At 38.9% G+C, this 18,437-nt stretch overlaps 1 protein-coding gene across 2 annotated transcripts in view; it reads right to left on the bottom strand.

Moving 5' to 3' along the window:
- The window catches only part of MTHFS (methenyltetrahydrofolate synthetase), a 47,668-nt gene that overhangs the window by 26,444 nt on the left and 2,787 nt on the right, over positions 1–18,437 (bottom strand). For both annotated transcript variants that reach the window (XM_014852361.3, XM_070497373.1), the window contains exon 2: positions 14,693–14,954. In XM_014852361.3, the coding sequence (XP_014707847.1) occupies positions 14,693–14,954 (262 nt within the window). The remainder of the gene's footprint in view (positions 1–14,692; positions 14,955–18,437) is intronic.

Raw genomic sequence — 18,437 nt, 5'->3', positions numbered from 1 at the left:
GGAGTACCTTTTTAACTGTGTGACAGCTACAAGGGCCTTTGAGAGGCTAATGGCTAAGAATAAATCCAGCTGAAGGAATATAGGCAGCCCTCATGAATAAAAGGGTCTGTGTTTTTGTCCTGGGAGGCCCTACTCATAGATCCAGAAGACTACTGCTTTGAGTTCAGTGGTTAAGTGCGCACTTAACCACTTGGGTGCTTGGGTGGCCCGGGGTTCACCGGTTCGGATCCCGGGTGTGGACATGGCACCACTTGTCAAGCCATGCTGTGGTAGGCACCCCACATATAAAGTAGAGGAAGATGGGCATGGATGTTGGCTCAGGACCAGTCTTCCTCAGCAAAAGGAGGAGGATGGGCAGCAGATGTTAGCTCAGGGCTAATCTTCCTCAAAAAAAAAAAACACAAGACAGTAGGGCGGTAATAATCAAGAAAAACAAAAATGGAAATTACTTTAAATGAGAAGAAAAAGAAATAAGGAGGTATTAGTTAAAGGGTACAAAGTTTCAGTTATATAAGATGAGTTAACTCCTAGAGATCTACTGCACAGCATAGTGCCTATAGTTAATAATACTATATTTTGCCAGAGAACAGATCTTACGTTTTATTCTTAAAATAATAATAACAACATATAAAGAGAGCAGGAGGAAACTTTTAGAGGTGATGGATAGGTTTATGGCATAGACTGTGGTGACAGTTTCACAGGTGTATACTTATCTCCAAACACATCAAATTGTATACATTGAATATGTACAGCGCTTTGTATGTCAGTAATACCTCAATAAAGTGGTTTAAAAAAACAGACATTACTTAAACATTGAAAAAATATTAGATGGGGGTTATATGGAGCATAAGGGAAAGAGAAAGGTAAAGGGGAGAAAGAAAAAGAAGACAGATAAACAGAAGGGAGAGAAAGGTCATTGAGGAGAAGACAAGAAGGAGCTGGGCCTCATCTCTTGTATTTTTCATGTCCTCCTGACCCTTAGTCAAAGTATTTAATGTTTAAATGTCTCCTAGCCCCATCTAGGCCTGCCCTTCCCTCCTTCACCATCACCCTTCAACATCACACTGATGGACCCCATCCTCCCTCAGTCCACCCACTTTATTCCCAGCCCTCAGAATTCCCAACCACTTAGCACAGCTGACCTCAACTAAATGTTAGGAAGAAAGTCAACTGAACAAACTCACAAGCTTTTGGATGAACTAGAAAGCTAGGTATCAGCAGCCTAGACTACTTCCCAATTATAAAATTTTAGGAATATAATACAACAGTAACTTTTCTGGAAGAGTTGAACATCAACTAAAACACCACACCAAGTTAGCACTTTATGATAACAAATAATTTGCTTAAAAAAAATAACTCCAAGAAGTCACAAGCAATAAAAATGTTAAATCCCTCTAGTGTGCAATTTCCACTTTACTCTCTCATTCATTACTTCTTTCGTAATTCATCATTCACTTACAGGTTTGCTGAATCATAAAATTAATGAATTCATACAGATATTATCAGACAAGAAAAATACTAACACCACACTTTAAGCCAATTACAAGAAAAATAAAAACCAAAAATAGCACTTTTAAGTTCAAGGAAACTTTATATAATGTTTGAAGTGCCAGTTTGAAATGCTTGGTTATTAAACAAAGAAAAGATAATGCTTATTTTAAGTGTTATTAAAATTAAAAATTACAACTAGTTTATTTCATTTTAATAGAATACGTATCACCTAAATACCAAACAGAAACCCTGCAGTTCAATAAAAGTAAGTCCCTGAACTAACATGGCTTTTTTATGCTTTGTTTATAGAGGTAATTACTACGTACTACATACTACATACATACATACTACATACTACCATGAAGACATTCTCTTTTCTCTGATCTAAATCTGCAACATCACTAGATAAGGCTGCAGATTCTCTGGTATTGAGGGCTCAGGGATCACGGGTATTTAACTGGGAAATGTCATGTGAGGAAGGATGTCTTTTCACCACGGGGAATGTGCACTGCTGAAGGACTCTGCAGGCTCAGACAACCTCTCAGTGAGATCAGAGCTGGCTGAGCACTGGGCTAGCCCTCAACCAGAATTCTGACAGCCAGCCCACAAAAGTTGCCCAGTAGGATGCAGTCAACACTGAAGCGCATTCGGTAAGACCTCGTGGAAACAAAGAATGAAAAGAGCAAAAGAGGCTGGACAGGGCTTCAGGACCTTCCACCTTTCAGTACTCACCCTCCTTTCTATATCCCTATCTCGATCCCCTTGTAATGCCTGCTGGTGCCAGGACTCCAACTATCAATATATGATGCCACTGTTGAGAATTTGGGTCTTAGAGCCAAAGTGACCTGGGGTTCAATCTCATTTCTGGTACTCATGAATTGTATGATTGAGGGCAAGGTGCTTAATCTGAGTCTTTTTTTCTTATCTATAAAATAGAGGGGTAGGAAATTATCAGGACCCATGCCTCTGCAAGGTATAAAAAGAATTAAATGAGGCAACGCATAAAAATTGCTCAGTATAGTTCCTGGCATGCAGTAAGCACTCAATAAATTTGTACTATTGCTATTATTATATTGTACATCTCTTCCACATAATCACACCTGTCACTACATCAAACGATGTCACCACCCTTTCTAGACTCCCTCCCCAAGGTGCCAAATACCCCTGCAAAATCAAAAAGTTCCTCTCTTGAACATTAGTTTTGGCTATGGTGGTATGAAGAAAGCAGTGAATCTTCTATGAAAAAAATATAGATATAGAGATACAACAAAACTGTCCAAAAACAATCATTTCAGGGATCTAGAAATCAACCAAAGGCTTTAGGCAGGAACAGCAAAAGATTCTGGCTCTCTTGCAAGCTGAAGTTCCCAGTCTCTCAGCTTAGTCCTCAAGGATGGCAGTTTAACCAGCATGGGGCCGGCCAGGAAGACCAGTAGCTTTGTTTCCAGAAGAAGCAGACTTGATTTGTGGTAGTGGCTTTGTCAGCTGGACATGGCAAATTCAGTAAGGAAAACCATAGTCTTGTTTGCCAAGGTTGCAATCCCAGTTGGTACAACAGCAGAACAGTCAGAAATTTAATGCAGATAGACTAAAAAGAGAGATCCATAGAAGAACTGAGATAAGCCCTTCTGGCACACCTGCCTAACTGGAAACTATACATATGTACAGGGGAGACCTGACAGAGTCTGGCAGAAAGTAAAAGCCAAGGCCAACCTGAGAAGTGCTGAAACTTGAATGTGCTCTGCAACCTACAAACATATGGATCAGCAGAGGGTGGAAATTTATGGGCTCCAGGTGTTTGAAAACAACCACTGTCCAAATCATTGGCTCAGAATCACAGAATAGAAAACTCTGAAAATCCTACCTTATCAGTATTAAAGAAAATTCCGCACAAAGAACTAAAGAAACTATGTTCCAAGAATGAAGAAATATATGGTGACAATGACTCAACAAATAGAGACTATCAGGGAGAAAGAGAAACTTTTAAAAAGTATCAAACTCTAGAGTTGAAAAATACAGCTACTGAAGTGAAAAATTCACTAGATACACTCAACAACAGGTTTGAGATGACAGAAGGAAAACAGCAGTATATTTAAAGATAGATCTATAGAAATTATCCAACGTGAAGGAAGAGAAAAAAAGATTGAAGGAAAAATTAACAGTCTCAGAGACTTGAGGGGCAAAATCAAGCATACCAATATACATGGAATGGGAATTCTAGAAGAAGAAAGAGAAAGTGGCAGAAAAAAAACAATTGAAGGAATAATGGCTGAGAATTTCTCATATGTGATGAAAAACATTAATCTACAAAACCAGATATCCTTCTCAATAAATTCCAGGTAGGATAAAAAAAAGAAACCCACATCTATATGTATCACAGTCAAACTGCAGAAAAACAAAGACAAAACAACCCTTCACAGAGAAACAGAAATAAAATAAACAGTAGACTTCTCATCAGAAACAACGGAGGTCAGACGGCAGGAGAATAACACTGAAAATGCTGAAAGGGAAAAAAGTCAACTAAGAATTTTACATTCAGCAAAACTCTTTCAAAAATAAAGGTAAGATAAAAGACATTCCAAGATAAATAAAAACAGAGAATTTGTTACTAGCCCACCTGTCCAAGAAATACTAAAGAAAGTCCTTCAGGCTGAATGGAAATGACCACCAGATAGTAATTCAAATTTACAAGGAGGAATAAAGAGCAGTAGAAATGGTAAATATGAAGGTAAATACAAAGATTATATAGTTTTTCTTCTTAATTTCTTTTCAAAATATGAGATTTTTAAAGCAATACCCATATCACTGTATTGTTGTATTTATAGTACATACAGATGAAATTTATATGATATTAAAAGCACAAATGGTGGAGGGAGAATGGAGTTATACAGCAGCAAAGTTGCTACATTTTACTGGAATTTGGTATTAAACTGAAGGAAATTATGCTAAATTAAAGATGTAATCCTTCTAGCAACAACTAAAAGAATTTAAAACATACTTAAAAATCAACAGAGGAATTAAATGAGCCAGCCCACGGCCTAGTGGTTAAGTTCAGCGTGCTCCACTTCGACAGCTTGGGTTCAGTTCCCAGGTGCAGACCTACACCACTCATCAGCAGCCATGCCGTGGTGGCGACCCATGTACAAAACAGAGGATGAGTGGTGGCAGATGTTAGCTCAGGGTGAATCTTCCTCAGCAAAAAAAAAATCAACAGAGGAATTAAAATAATGCACTAAAAAAGATTTAACACAAAAAAGTTCCTCTCTCATGTATTCCATGTACTTCCCAAACTTTTCCACCAGTATAATTATAGAAAAGGCCAAAATCCCTAAAGGATCTATCTGTAAGCCCACCCAAGTTGGCCCTCCACAGCCAAAGCTATCTTTTAATATTTTGTGTTTTGCCTTTAAAATTTTATCTTTAAAATTCATAGAATTTTAGGGGCTGGTCCCATGGCCAAGTGGTTAAGTTCGCGCACTCCGCTGCAGGCAGCCCAGTGTTTCGTTGGTTCGAATCCTGGGTGCGGACACAGCACTGCTCATCAAACCACACTGAGGCAGCGTCCCACATGCCACAACTAGAAGGACCCACAACGAAGAATATACAACTTTGTACCAGGGGGCTTTGGGGAGAAAAAGGAAAAAAATAAAATCTTTAAAAAAAAAAATTCATAGAATTTTATTTAACTTCTACAATAGGTTACATTTGTGCTTGTTTTGCTATAAAAAATAATATGGGGTTTTGTTTGTTTGTGTGTTTATTTTTCTGGGTTTGTTTTTACCAAAATGTTTAAGTAAAATTAACACGAAGAAAATGTACCATGTTTGTCCTATTGCTTTAAGTGCCCACTGATATTCCACCAGGCCCCTAAAAGATGCATGCCCTTTTGAGAAGCAGAGGCCTAAACTAGTGGTTTTCAAACTTTTTGGAACCTACAGTAAGAAAAATATCATGACTCATTTTTATATATACACACATTCATGCATGCACATACACACATATATACATACACACAACCTCTAACCGAAATAAAAGGGTTTTTTTCTATTTCTCTGGTTTTTTTCTTTTTTTAATGCTACTAAATTGAATTTAAAAGCCACTAATGAGTCATGGCTTAAAGTCTAAAAACAACTTGTCTAGACAACCTGATAAACTAATTCATCCCAAGACTTCTTATGAGTTATTCTGGCTTCCTGTGTCACTACACTCAAAGCACACAAATTTTTACAGTGGATTTCACTGTTTTAAACCAAAGTAATGAGATGGGCAGTCAGGAAGATATTTTTTGTTTCTGTTCAATTTCCATTTCATAGCTTGCTGCCTACTTCATGCAATGGTAATATTGGCTTGTTTTGTTTGCTTACTTATGGCTAACTAGCCAAAACATATCTGGTGTCTTAGAGAACATAAAAAATAAATGTTGATGGATTATGTGCTATTATATTTGCAGTTATGTTTCTTTGCAGTTACTATCAGTCATCCACTCAACATACAATTACTAGGCTTGTATTTAACGATATTTAAGCTGGAGAAGAAAAAGGTGAGGCCTAAAATTCATTGGGGTACTGTGTTGAGCCCAAACACAACAAGGGAAATGTTTGAAGACTATTTTTCTCTAAGGGGCAGGAGAAGGACTGCCAGGTTAAAGTTACATGAAGGCACATAGAGAATAACCTTCTAACCTTTTATAAAGTGGTCTAAAATGGAATGGGCTTCCCCGTTAAGTGGTAGGCTCCCAAACGCTGCAAGTATTAAAGTAAAAAAAACCAAACCTTTTAAATCACAGACACGGTATGTAATAAAGCCAATCCAGTAACAGAAGGCATAGTGAGGTATCATAACACAGACGGAAACACAAAGGAAAAAGTGTTTAAGTCTGACATGGGAATCTAAGGAAGCTCTGGAGGAGGCAGCACTTTAGTTGAGCCTTAAAGGATGATTAAGATTCCAAAACACAGATAGCGAAGATGGGCATTTCAGTTTGAGGGAACCAGAAGAACAAGGCAAAGTGACCTTCTCAAAAAGAGAAAACACACATACATCCCTGTTTTCCTCTTCCTCAAATCTTGCTGCAGAATCTGGACTTATTTTCTAGGCAATGAAGACAGTTTTCAAGTGGTGGAGTAACACAATCCAGTTGAGTTTTAAGGTCACTTTGGCAGAAATGTGAAACTGAGAAGACAAGTGTTTGGAGAAGGGTGGCCAGTTAGGAGGTCACTGCAACAACCTAAGATAGAGAATTCAACCCTAATATTTGCCACAGTCATTAGAGACAAAAGTGAAATTTCATTTCATTTACTGGCACAACTTCTTTGAAATCCTCTCTGGTCCTCATTTTTCAATGGAGAAAATTCTCTAACTCATTTTTCTAGAAAGAAGAACATGTTATAATTCATCATAAAGAAACATCCCAGTCTTGTGACCATTCAAAATGCTATAATGAAGAATTTTAAAGAAATGTTATCGCTGCTGAAGGCATGCAAAGAAACAGATCTTCTTGGGGCCTGCTCAGTGGCACAGCGCTTAAGTTCACAAGTTCTGCCATGGCAGCCCGGGGTTCGCAAGTTCAAGTCCTGGGTGTGGACCTACGCACTGCTTGTCAAGCCAAGCATTTATTATTAATAAATTAATAAATTATTAAAAATAATTTCTTTCTAGTCATGGTAATTTATTTTAACTTATTTTATTAATGAATTTATTTTGAAAGTTCAAATAAAATTAGTGAAGAGGATTCTTCTGAAACCAGAGAGACACGTGTCAAAGGTTTAGAAACACCAGCTGCAGCAAGAGCATGAGCTGTTGCTGTAAATCATATCAAAATATCAAACCATGTAGGGTTTTATAACTATTTCTTTCTTGGCTTAGTAAAAGTTAAACAATTCTCATGGACAGTCTAACAATCATTTGTGGTGGCAGTAGTGTTAGAGTCTCCATAGAACATTATTAGGTAACACCCACAGACTGGACCCAGCAGTTGTTACAGGTTTCACCTGGCACCTGATTCAGGAGACACAACAGGCATTCAATCTAGGTATTACTATGTGTACTTAGCATTACAGAAAGACACAGAACAGCATCTTCATCTCATCCTGGGCCCAGCAGCTACCCCAGTACAGTTTCTTTTGCCCCCTCACCCACACAGGAAATGACAAGAGCCAAGGTGCATACAGGTCCCCTTGATACCTGCCAGTTCCTACCAGTCTTTTACCCACAGACCCAAGGCCTACACACTGACTTACAGCTCCCAACCCAGGTGTGGTAGAACCTAGCCACAAGGCAGGTACAACATTCCACCTTGATCTTAGCTCTATAGCTTCCCTAAAACCAGCACTGAAAGAAGATCAACTGCAAGGTTATTCCAGCCCAGGACTGATGTTAATCTTTTACTCACAAATACCAAATAAAAATGTTAAAGTATCTTAGAAAACAACTATTTCTGATATACTTTTTTAAGTGCCCCTATGTACACACGTATAACTATTTTTAAAATCCAACTTTCCTTTAATGGCTAAAAAATATTTATATAAGCATTCTTTGAATTCATATTAGTGCAGGCTTCACCTCAAGAAACTTTTACTGAAAGCCTATGATGTGACGTACAACATGCGAGTCACCAAGAACATGGATGATTTAGGAAAAGGTCCCTGCTATTAAAGAGTCCAAGTCTCCAATGTGTGTTTTTTCCACACCACCAAGCAATTCTCCAACACTGGATATAATTCAACTCAATTCTTACACTATCTACCTGGAGACAGAGTCAGATCTCACAGGTTAAGGACTCAGTCCTACATGACTGTCCCCGCCCCCAACACACACACTTCAGATGCCAATGGCAAGTCTAGGTTGTCACCTGCTTCTGAGCGACCAGCTCAGAGGTTCTAACGGACCCCTCCTTGAGTTTGATTAACTTGCTAGTGTGGTTCACAGAACTCAGGGAAACATTTTATGTACTAGTTTACCAGTTTATTATAAAAGGATATAACTCAGGAACAGCCAGATGGAAGAGATGCATAGGGCAAGGTATGGGGAAAGGGCACAGAGTTTCCATGCTCTGTCTGGCCACATCACTCTTCCTGAATCCCTATGTGTTCACCAACCCAGAAGTTCTCTGAATCCCATCCTTTTGAGTTTTTATGGAGGCTTCATGACAAAGGTATGATTGATTGAATCACTGACCATTGGCAACTGATTCAACCTCTAGCCTTTCTCTCCACCTCAGAGGTCAGAGGAGTGGGACTGAAAGTTCCAACCCTCTAATCACATGGTTGGTTCCCCTGGCAATAGGCCCCATCCTTAGGTGGGGTCCAAAAGTCATCTCATTAACATAAACTCAAGTGCGGTTGAAAGAGGTTTGTTATGAATATTAAGACATCTTTATCATTCTTATCACTTATGAAATTCCAAGGGTTTTAGGAGCTTTGTGCTTGGAATCAGGGACAAAGACCAGATATATATTTCTTACTTAAATCATATCATAAAGTCTATCAGCAAAGAAAAGAAGTATACCTCCAAGGAGAATTAATAAGACAAGAGTATACAGTATGTCAAATGCCAGGTGAATGAGAATTAGGGAAGAAAGGAACTAATATATTAGGGGCAGCCAAGGAAGGCTTGGAGAAGACAACTGCAGCTTATTATTAATAGTAACTGTCATTTATTGATAACTAACTACACGAGGGACTGAACTAGGCATTTCACATACATCATCTTACTTCATCCTCTCAACAATACAATGATGAGTACTGTTATTATCCCCAATTTTCAAATGAAAAACTTTGTACTTTGAGATGATAAGTAAGTTGCCCAAATTGTATAGCCTAGCTTCGAACTTAGATCAGTCTGACTCAAAAGGCAATGATCTTAAACACGAGACTAAAAGATACTGCCTTGAAAGAACACAGAAGACATTCTAGCCTGGAAAAACAGTATCAGCAAATTTCACAGTAATACACATAGCATGTTCTCAGACAACAACTCAACAGCAGCCAAAGCAGCAAGCTTGACTGAGCACCTACTATGTGCCAAGCACTTCACAGACATCATCTCATGTAAGCTTCACAACAGGCCTGTGAGGTAGTTTCATGATATCCATTTGTAGGTGACAAGACTGAAATTCAGAGGAAATAAGCGACCTTTCCAAAGTCACACAGTTAGAAAGGAGCAAAATTACAACTCAAATCCAGGTTTATCAGATTCCCAAATCTATGTTTTCGATTACTGTGAAATACTGACTTCCAGCAGACCATTTTGGCTAAAGCAGAGGAATGGCAGCAGGAGAAGCAGGAGTCAAGGTAGAAAGATAGATAAGGTCCAGACAGTGACCTGAATGTTGAAATTTTATCCAATGTCCCTTTTCTTGGCAACAATTAGCTGGCAGGAACCATGGCCTGCTCAGGCATACAGATCGATCCAGTACAGAGGGCAAGGCTTGAACAGGATAGATGAGCTTTGTACAAAAAGGAATTTTAGGAAAATTAATATGGCCAGGAAACCAACTTGAAGTTTATTCCAATGGAACAGACACGAAGAATCAAAATTATAGACAAAGGATTCCCCCAAACTGGAATTAGAGAGACAGGGGATAAAAACATTACAAACAAAAATCTGGTGATATTTGATGACTGGATGAGTGGAAGAGACAAGGATAATTCTCTGTTGGCAAACTGGCTACTAACAGAAATGTGAAAAAACACAAAGAGAATGATAAGAATGAATTTAGACATGCTGAAATTTAGGGACAGTGAGACAGCTAAGTCGCAACAAAAAGCTGAACAGGACAGCAAAAGGAGAGAGCCCTGTGACATGCTAAGCACAAACGTGCCTGCGTGAGGACAACAGGCTAACTAACGCCTCAACGGTGGGGACCAGGCCCACCCTGTTCTCTACTACATCCCCATCACTCCGCACACAGACGAGGTGCTCAATGAACATTTTCTGAATACGGTATTATGATTCAACCCAAATTTCTTCAGCCTATTCTCAAGGATATCATGATTCTGTTAAATGCCTTGATGAAATTCATACCCTCTCTCTTTACTGTTTTCTTGCAGATGCCATGCAACTCTATTAAAGAAAGAAATGAGGTCAATTTAATGGTAATTACTTTCAATGAACTAATCCTAACCCTCCCAAAAGTATTGATCATGAACAATCTGGAAGGAAGTTGCACATGTCATGTTCAAAGACTCTGTCCTTGACCCTGCCCCATTCGATTACTTAAAAATGTTTTGGTTGAGGACTAGAAAGTCTTCATTATGATCATTTATTTATGTGTCAGGTACCCATACATAGGTATGAATTCCTAAAGAGCCTTCAGAAAGATCAGAAATAAAAATTCAGCACTAACAAAGTTATGACTGCAAAGAGCTTGATATATTCCATAGAATTCCACAAATAATTGACAGCATAGGTGAGTGTGATTTTTGACTGTTCAGTATCCATTTCCCTTTTCTGAAAATAGTATCTCTTCTTCCTGTGGTGAATCACTCCCACCCTGCTCTTAGCTCAGAGGTTTGAGTAAGGCTGAGAGGTGGGCATAGGACCCAGCCTAGTCAGTCAGCACATCCCTTCTCCTGGTAAAAGTAAATGGCTCAGGGATGGGCAGGTAAGATCAAGGCTTACGTCACTCAGCGAAGTCCACATCCCCGGCCATACATTGATTTTTGGATAGCCACTTGACCCAATTTGGGTCAACGAGAGTTAAGAGCAGGATTTTACTGGGATTGTTAGAAAACAGACCTGCTCTTTTCTGCTAGGATTGCTAGCAGTAAGGATGCTGTGGAACCAAGAGCTGCCATGGACCACCATGTGGCACCAAAAAATGATGCCAACACACATGAAAGCAGAGTCAAAGGAAGAGATAGAGTGGATCCCAATGACTGATCCAACCACATCTAAAGCTAGCCCTCTGTGGATTTTTCAGACTCTGGGCCAATAAAAATCCCATTTTTGCTTAAGCAAGGTTGAATAAGATTATGTACTTTCAATGGAAAGATTCCTGGCTAATCTAATTGCCCAAGCAGCCCTCACTTTAAGGATAAATTCAGTAAAGAGGCAGCCCCTCTACTTCATTTACCTGTCTGTTATTTTGCTGTATACATAATTCAAAAATACCCCATATGAAATTTTTTGCTCAGGAACTTATGATTGCAACTGAGGACAGCAAAGCTCACTCTTCTCAAGCCAAGATAACTTGAGCAAATAAAAAAAAATAGACTACATAAGCTACACTGGGGACGGGGCCGGCCCGGCGGCGCAGCAGTTAAGTTCGCACGTTCTGCTTCTTGGTGGCCCGGGGTTCGCCGGTTCGGATCCTGGCTGCAGACATGGCACCGCTTGGCACGCCATGCTGTGGTAGGCATCCCACGTATAAAGTAGAGGAAGATGGGCACGATGTTAGTTCAGGGCCAGGCTTCCTCAGCAAAAAAGAGGAGGACTGGCAGTAGTCAGCTCAGGGCTAATCTTCCTCAAAAAAAAAAAAAAAAAGAAAAGCTATACTGGGGACAATCTGAGCACTAATCAGCTTGTCCCAAACATTATGAAGCTAGATTTATACTTTAGCACTGAAGTTGCCACATTCTAAGCTGCTGATGCACGTAGAAATCCACAATGCAGAATGTGATGCTGGGAAATAACAAACAGCAGAGACTGCCTACTCAAACATTTCTATAAACAACAGTGAAGAAGAGCGTCAGCTCCCACATTGCAGTTGTAAAAAACTACAGGTATATCGCCTATCCTTTTGCAACCCAGACAGCAAGTATCTGCAAAGAAAAACATGTCGGGGAAAAAAAGTGTTCTGTCCCACAAATATATACGGATAAATGCTACGGAGGGAAAAAAAAAAAATGAACAACCAGCTTTTTCAGTGGACTTTTTTCCATTCAGGTCCAAGCCCTGAACCTCTATATTCTTAATATTCTGCATCTTTTTACTTGACACTTATGTTTGACGTATACTGCAGGTTGGGATACTTATTCTATTTACATCTGTTTTCTGTCTCCCCTGCTAGAGTGTTAGCCCCTTAAAGTCCAGGACCTTATCTTTCCAGAGCTAACACAGTGTCTGACACAAAGTAGATGCTCAGAAAATGTTTGTTGGAAATAATCAAAATGTTAAACTCTCAGCTAGCAATGTATTGACCATATAATGAATAATTCTACCTTCCTTGCTTCAAATCAATAATAGTTACCACTGACTGAATAGCTCCTATGCCAAATGATGTGCTAAAAACCATACATAAATGATTTAGCTCATTTACTTGGACTGAGTTTATCCTCACCAGGAAGTGCAACTAAATCAAAAGGAAACATCATGCTTCTTCCTTACTCTTCCCACTGCTGTACTTAAACAGAAATAGCACAAATGCATGAAGGTTTAGGGTGACACATTTTAGCTAACCTAAGGAATATACTCTAGAAGGGGCAGAGCTGTTCTACAAAGGCAATGGCTGCCTCTGGCGGCACTGGTTACTGGAAGACACCAAGCAGAATTTCAATTAGCAGAGATGTTACAGAGACGATGCAAGCATTGGAGGAGCTGTTACTATAGTAAAACAAAACTGGGAAAGTATCCTGGACTCCACCTTTAGTTTTGTGAGTCTGGAGAAATAGCTGCATTAAGTATGAGCAACATCAGAGCCTACAATTCCTGTCTTTCCTTATCTATAAATCTGAGCTACGCTCCAGGGTTTGCTATACTCTCTTATATCTCATTGTCTTAAAATGCTTGCCATCTTTCTTCTGGAAGATATGAAAGAGTTTTGTAACGTTGACATTCATCTGGTCTACTGATGTGGGACACAGAGGACACTGATCATACCTTTGGTGCCTAACATCTAGCAAAGTGCAGGATTGGATAATACAGCGCAAGCTGCAGTAGCAAAGTAGATAATCCCCATACTACTGTGAGCCCTTGACTCTGTCCCCTCCCACCCTCTTATATTGATTTTGTAGTTTATATTGCTATTTTGGAAGGGGACAGAAATTGGGAGAAGACTGCATAAAGCTGGCTGGGGTTTGTTGAACCATTTAAGTCTTAATCAAAAATATATACCTCTAAGACAGGTTTGAGGCACTAGATTTCAAAATAGTACCCTTAGCTTGTTTTGCTTTCAGCTCTTTGACTGCTTGATAATGATCAAATCTCCCAAGTGGCTGTTGGCTAGGGAATAGCACATTCAAATGTTCAGCAATAGAGAAAGCAAAGTGGGGTTGGGAAACAGAGATATTTAGAGTGGCTGGAACTTAGACTACGAATTGGAGGAGTAGAAAGATGTACAAAAGGATTGATAGGCAGGGCCAAATCAGGAAGAGCCTCGTTAAGGAGTGTTTACTTCAACCTAAGGGCAGCAAGAAGTCACTGAAAGACTTTAAACAGGGGAGAGAAGTGGCCAGATTTGTGTTGTTGAAATCTTGTTTCAATTACTATGTAAATAACAGATTGAGTGGGAGGAGAGGATACAAGAAATGAAGAGGAAGTACAGTTAAGAGGCTGTTACAATAACCCAGGCAAGAGAAGATGGTGTCTTAGACTACAGTAGTAGCAGTGGGGTTGGAGAGAAATGGACAGATTCAATAAACATTTAGTAAGTAAAATCATCAGGACTTGGCAACAGACCACACGTGGGACATGAGAGAAAGAGAGGAGCCAAGGCTGATCCTGAGATTTCCGGCATGGTCAATTGGGCGGCTGATGGTACTATGCACTGGGAGAGACACATGGTAGTAACAGTTGAGGAGAATATGATTCAGTTTGGAACATGTTGTGTTTGAGATGCCCATGTGACATCCAAGTAGACACGTCCAGATGGTAACTGACAGGTCCGCAATGAAGATACAAATGTTTATTAGCATTAATAACAATGTGCTCATTAACATACAGATCATAATTGAAAGCATGGGAAATGATAATATTATTCAGTGAAAATGTTTAATTCAACTCACAAGGTCAGGGCAAGAGTCTGTGAAAAGGCCACAATACCTTAATACCTCACAATTACAGCTGACTCTTCGCAGCTTACAGAGGGCATCTCATCCTAAGCCAGGTAATGTGGGTACCCCAGTATACGTGAAAGACAAATTCATCCTTAAAGGAAAAGCAACCCCCAACGACCCAAACATAACAAGTGGATCAGGGGTCTAACAACCTCTCACAATCTGACAGCATCCTAAAATGTCAATTGTAATACCGTAACACTCACCTGTTGACAAGGCCTCCTCCCGAACCTCCTCCTCACCAGGCTGATGAATATTCCAGGATGTTTTGGGAAGTGAAGAAATTTCCTCAGGTGATGCTAATTTCACCATATCCATGTGATTGCTATTGAACTGGTACCGTGGGATAAAGCAGGTTTTGCCTTGTTGGAAAATGTCCCTGATGATCTCTTCTGTCTCAATTTCATCTTGCATGCTCAGAAAGATGGAAATCCTTTTGGATTTTTGATACTGACTGTGGGCAATCACCTAATGGGAAATGATGGCAATTATATTTTCCAAGATTACACTTTCAAAAAGAGTGACTCCCCTTAACAGTTTTAACACTTTCTCCCTTCTCTCCCGGCCTTCTACAACTTTTCAACTACCCAAAAACAAAAAAAAGCACAGCGGTATAGTGGGTGAGACAGTGCTGCATCCTGAAGGCTGACTTTTAGTTCTGGGTCCAACACTGACTTCTCCGATCCCTTTACATCCCTCTGGCATGTCTACTCTAGTAAGTGTGAAAACTCATTAAAAAGTCACTGTGGGGCCCTGCTGTCTGTTTCAAGAATTCCAGGTTTGACCTCCATCTACCCATCCTAGCAGTCATTAGTAGTCTTACACACTTCCCCTAGAGTCTTTGCTTTATTTTAACTCTGAACCTTGGCTCCCACAAGCTTCTTCACTCCTTGGATTGTCAGGCTTCTCTCGTCCTAAATTCTACCCATTTAAGCCCAACTCAAGCCCTAAATTCTCCTAACTTCTGCAGAACCTTACAACATTTAGAGTTAACATATAACTTAACACTTAATTAGGTATTGTCAGGATTTGATTACTAATTGCTTCATGTGCCCTATATGTAGTACTCTTACCAGTCTGTAAGCTCCCGGGAGGCAGAAAACATGTCATATAATTCTCTTAGCTCTACCCACCTCCATCCCATTTCTTAAAACTCTTCTGTTCAAATGAATGTTAAAATGTTCACAAAGATGGGAGACAGGGGGATTATGGAGAGGCCAAGACCCTCTAAAAGCAAATGCCAAGTTGTGAGAAGGTGGACCTGGGTGAAAGAATCCCTTCATATTCAGTTTAATCATTCATCAGGCAGGACAAGGAGGCTGAGCTTTGCTTACCATAGAAAAGTGAACAATCTCGGAACTTCTCAGACTCAGAAGTTAGCTCTTAGCTCGCTTTTTTTCCCCTTCCCTTTCTGTTCTTCCACGTTCTCTAAGCTAAGAAGATACTGCATGAAAATGATGTAACGTATACAGAATTCAAAATATGATGTACATCCGAAAAAAATAAAAATTAAAAAAAAAAAAGAAAAATGTACCTGACTAGCATAATACAAAAATGAAGGAAACAAACGATGAAATCATGCTAAACAAGTGCTGGTTTAGAAAAAAAAAAAAAGATACTGCAAAAGTGGCTTATAAATATGACTGGCAGAAAGATACAGGTACAGAAAGTCAAGTTGTTCCTAATAAAAAGGGACACAGAAATTAAGTAGATAGAGCACAGTGCTAAGGAAAGGAAGTTAACTCCATCTTTCTGAGAAGTTACTAAGCTGTTATGAGGCCTGAAATAGGCAAAGCAAAAGGAAATGCAAAACCCAGACCTTGGCCAGCTCTGAGGCTTTTTGGCACCCAAGCACTTTCTGAGAAAGTTAAGTGTCTATCTTGTTCTCTTTAAAGCAGAATACAGAAAATCAAGAGCTGAATAAGCAGTAATAAACATGAGTTAAAATTCAGAGTGAGACTATGCATACACATTTATCCTTCTTCCTTCCTCAAATCTCATATGACCGTAAAAAAGCACAAAAAGAGAGAACCACTATAGTACTGAGAACAAGAGAATAGAGACTTGACTACTTCTATAAGACAGAGAGTGCATGGGACATATATACAGACAAAACAGCAGCAGATCACAACACTCACAGAACATGGATGTAGGTCAAGCAGAATCCATTTCTCTCATGAAACCCCAAAGTGACTGCAAGAGGCAAAGGAAACCCCCATTTGCTATTATACCTTCATTCATAAATATGTACAGACAAATGTTCATCAAACATTTTAGAAAGCCAAAACACAAAATAGAAGGATTAAAAAAAGGGGGTGGGGGATGATCCAGCAAGAAACTGAGATAATTCACACAACAGGGAATTTTTTTAAATTCGTATTAGTTTTCTCAGACAAATTCAAGAAGATAATTGCATCTATAAAACAACAACAAGCTGCTATGGAAAGAAAGCAATCACAGAATTGAGAAATAATACTTGGAAATTAAGATTACCAAAATTAAAACAATTTAGGAAAAAGCCTTAAAGTAGGGGAAAAAAACAAAGAAATGAGGAAAAGGAGAAAAAACAGTAAGAGACATAGAAGATCAATCTAGGATTTTCACTATTTGATTAACAGGAATTGCAGAAAGGCACAAAGGAAAAGAAGTAATCAAAGATATAACAGATTGAACAGAGATCATGGGGGCGAGTAGAATAAGGAAAAACAATTTTAAGAGGCCAGCCCAGTGGCATAGTGCTTAAGTTCGTATGCTCCATTTTGGCAGCCTGGTGTTCACAGGTTCAGATCCCAGGCATGGACCTATACACCACTTGTTGGGTCATGCTGTGGTGGTGTCCCACGTACAAAACAGACGAAGATTGGCACAGATGTTAGCTCAGAGGCAATCTTCCTCACCAAAAAAAAAACTTTAAAACTGAAATTTAAACTATCAATCAAATATGAGGGTAAAGACATTTTCTACGGTATAAAGTATTAAAAAGTTTACCCCCATAGATATTTTCTCAAAAAAAAAATTACTTGAAGATATACTCTAATAAGATGAAGCAAAAAAAGAAAGAAAGAAGTCCAAGAAAGAAGACACTGGATTCAAGAAACAGTCCTAACTTAGAAGTAGAGTAAGAGGAACCCCAGGGCAATAGCTATGCAATGGGCTAGAAGGAATCAGACCAGAGAAAGCAGGGGCTGGTGTGCTTTCAAAAAAAAAGTGGACTACTTTAACAGACAAAATGAAAAAAAAATCTATTGATAAGATAAAGGCATATTCTTGCTCTGCCAAAAAGGAAACATAAAGGCAACAAGAAACTCCTCGAAAAACAAAGAGCTAAATTAGAAATTTATACTCCAAATAGGAACAAACTGAAATATGGCTTGATTTTGAGTAATTGAAGAGCATAAGAAAAAAGAAAATATTTGGTATTGACACTTGAAACATTCCCCTGCTAGCCACACACATCTAGTAACTTAGAATTACATATCCTTTTCTTACATATCCTATCACACAACTTAGTTCTACAGTGAATACTATCTATATGACTAAAATATTGTAAATACTATTTACTTCAATTTCAAGTTTGGAAATCAGCCACACAAAATGCTCAGTGGATTCATTATGGTTATAGAACAGAGTACAAATATTATAAAATTTGACAATGTAAGTATAATGATACTGGTGTCAGAAACTGGCAGACAGAATCGAAGACAAAGTGAGGTCAGGAACATTAATTTCCTCATCTTATTCAGTTAATGAGTCAAGATATGGCATAAAGTTGAATTTCTTTACCATACATTACTCTTCTGATAAATTTCTAAATTCTAATAAAGGCACTGTGTCAATAAGAATTAATATGCCTTTTTTAATTATTGGAAGAAACGGATCATTTAATATCTTTACTGAACATGCTCCATTACAAAACACTATTCTAGTCACAGTACATCGACGTTTAGGGCC

The sequence above is a fragment of the Equus asinus genome, chromosome 2 (genome assembly GCF_041296235.1).
Source record: "Equus asinus isolate D_3611 breed Donkey chromosome 2, EquAss-T2T_v2, whole genome shotgun sequence".
In the NCBI taxonomy this organism is placed as follows: domain Eukaryota; kingdom Metazoa; phylum Chordata; class Mammalia; order Perissodactyla; family Equidae; genus Equus; species Equus asinus.
This window is presented reverse-complemented; position numbering and strand designations above follow the sequence as displayed.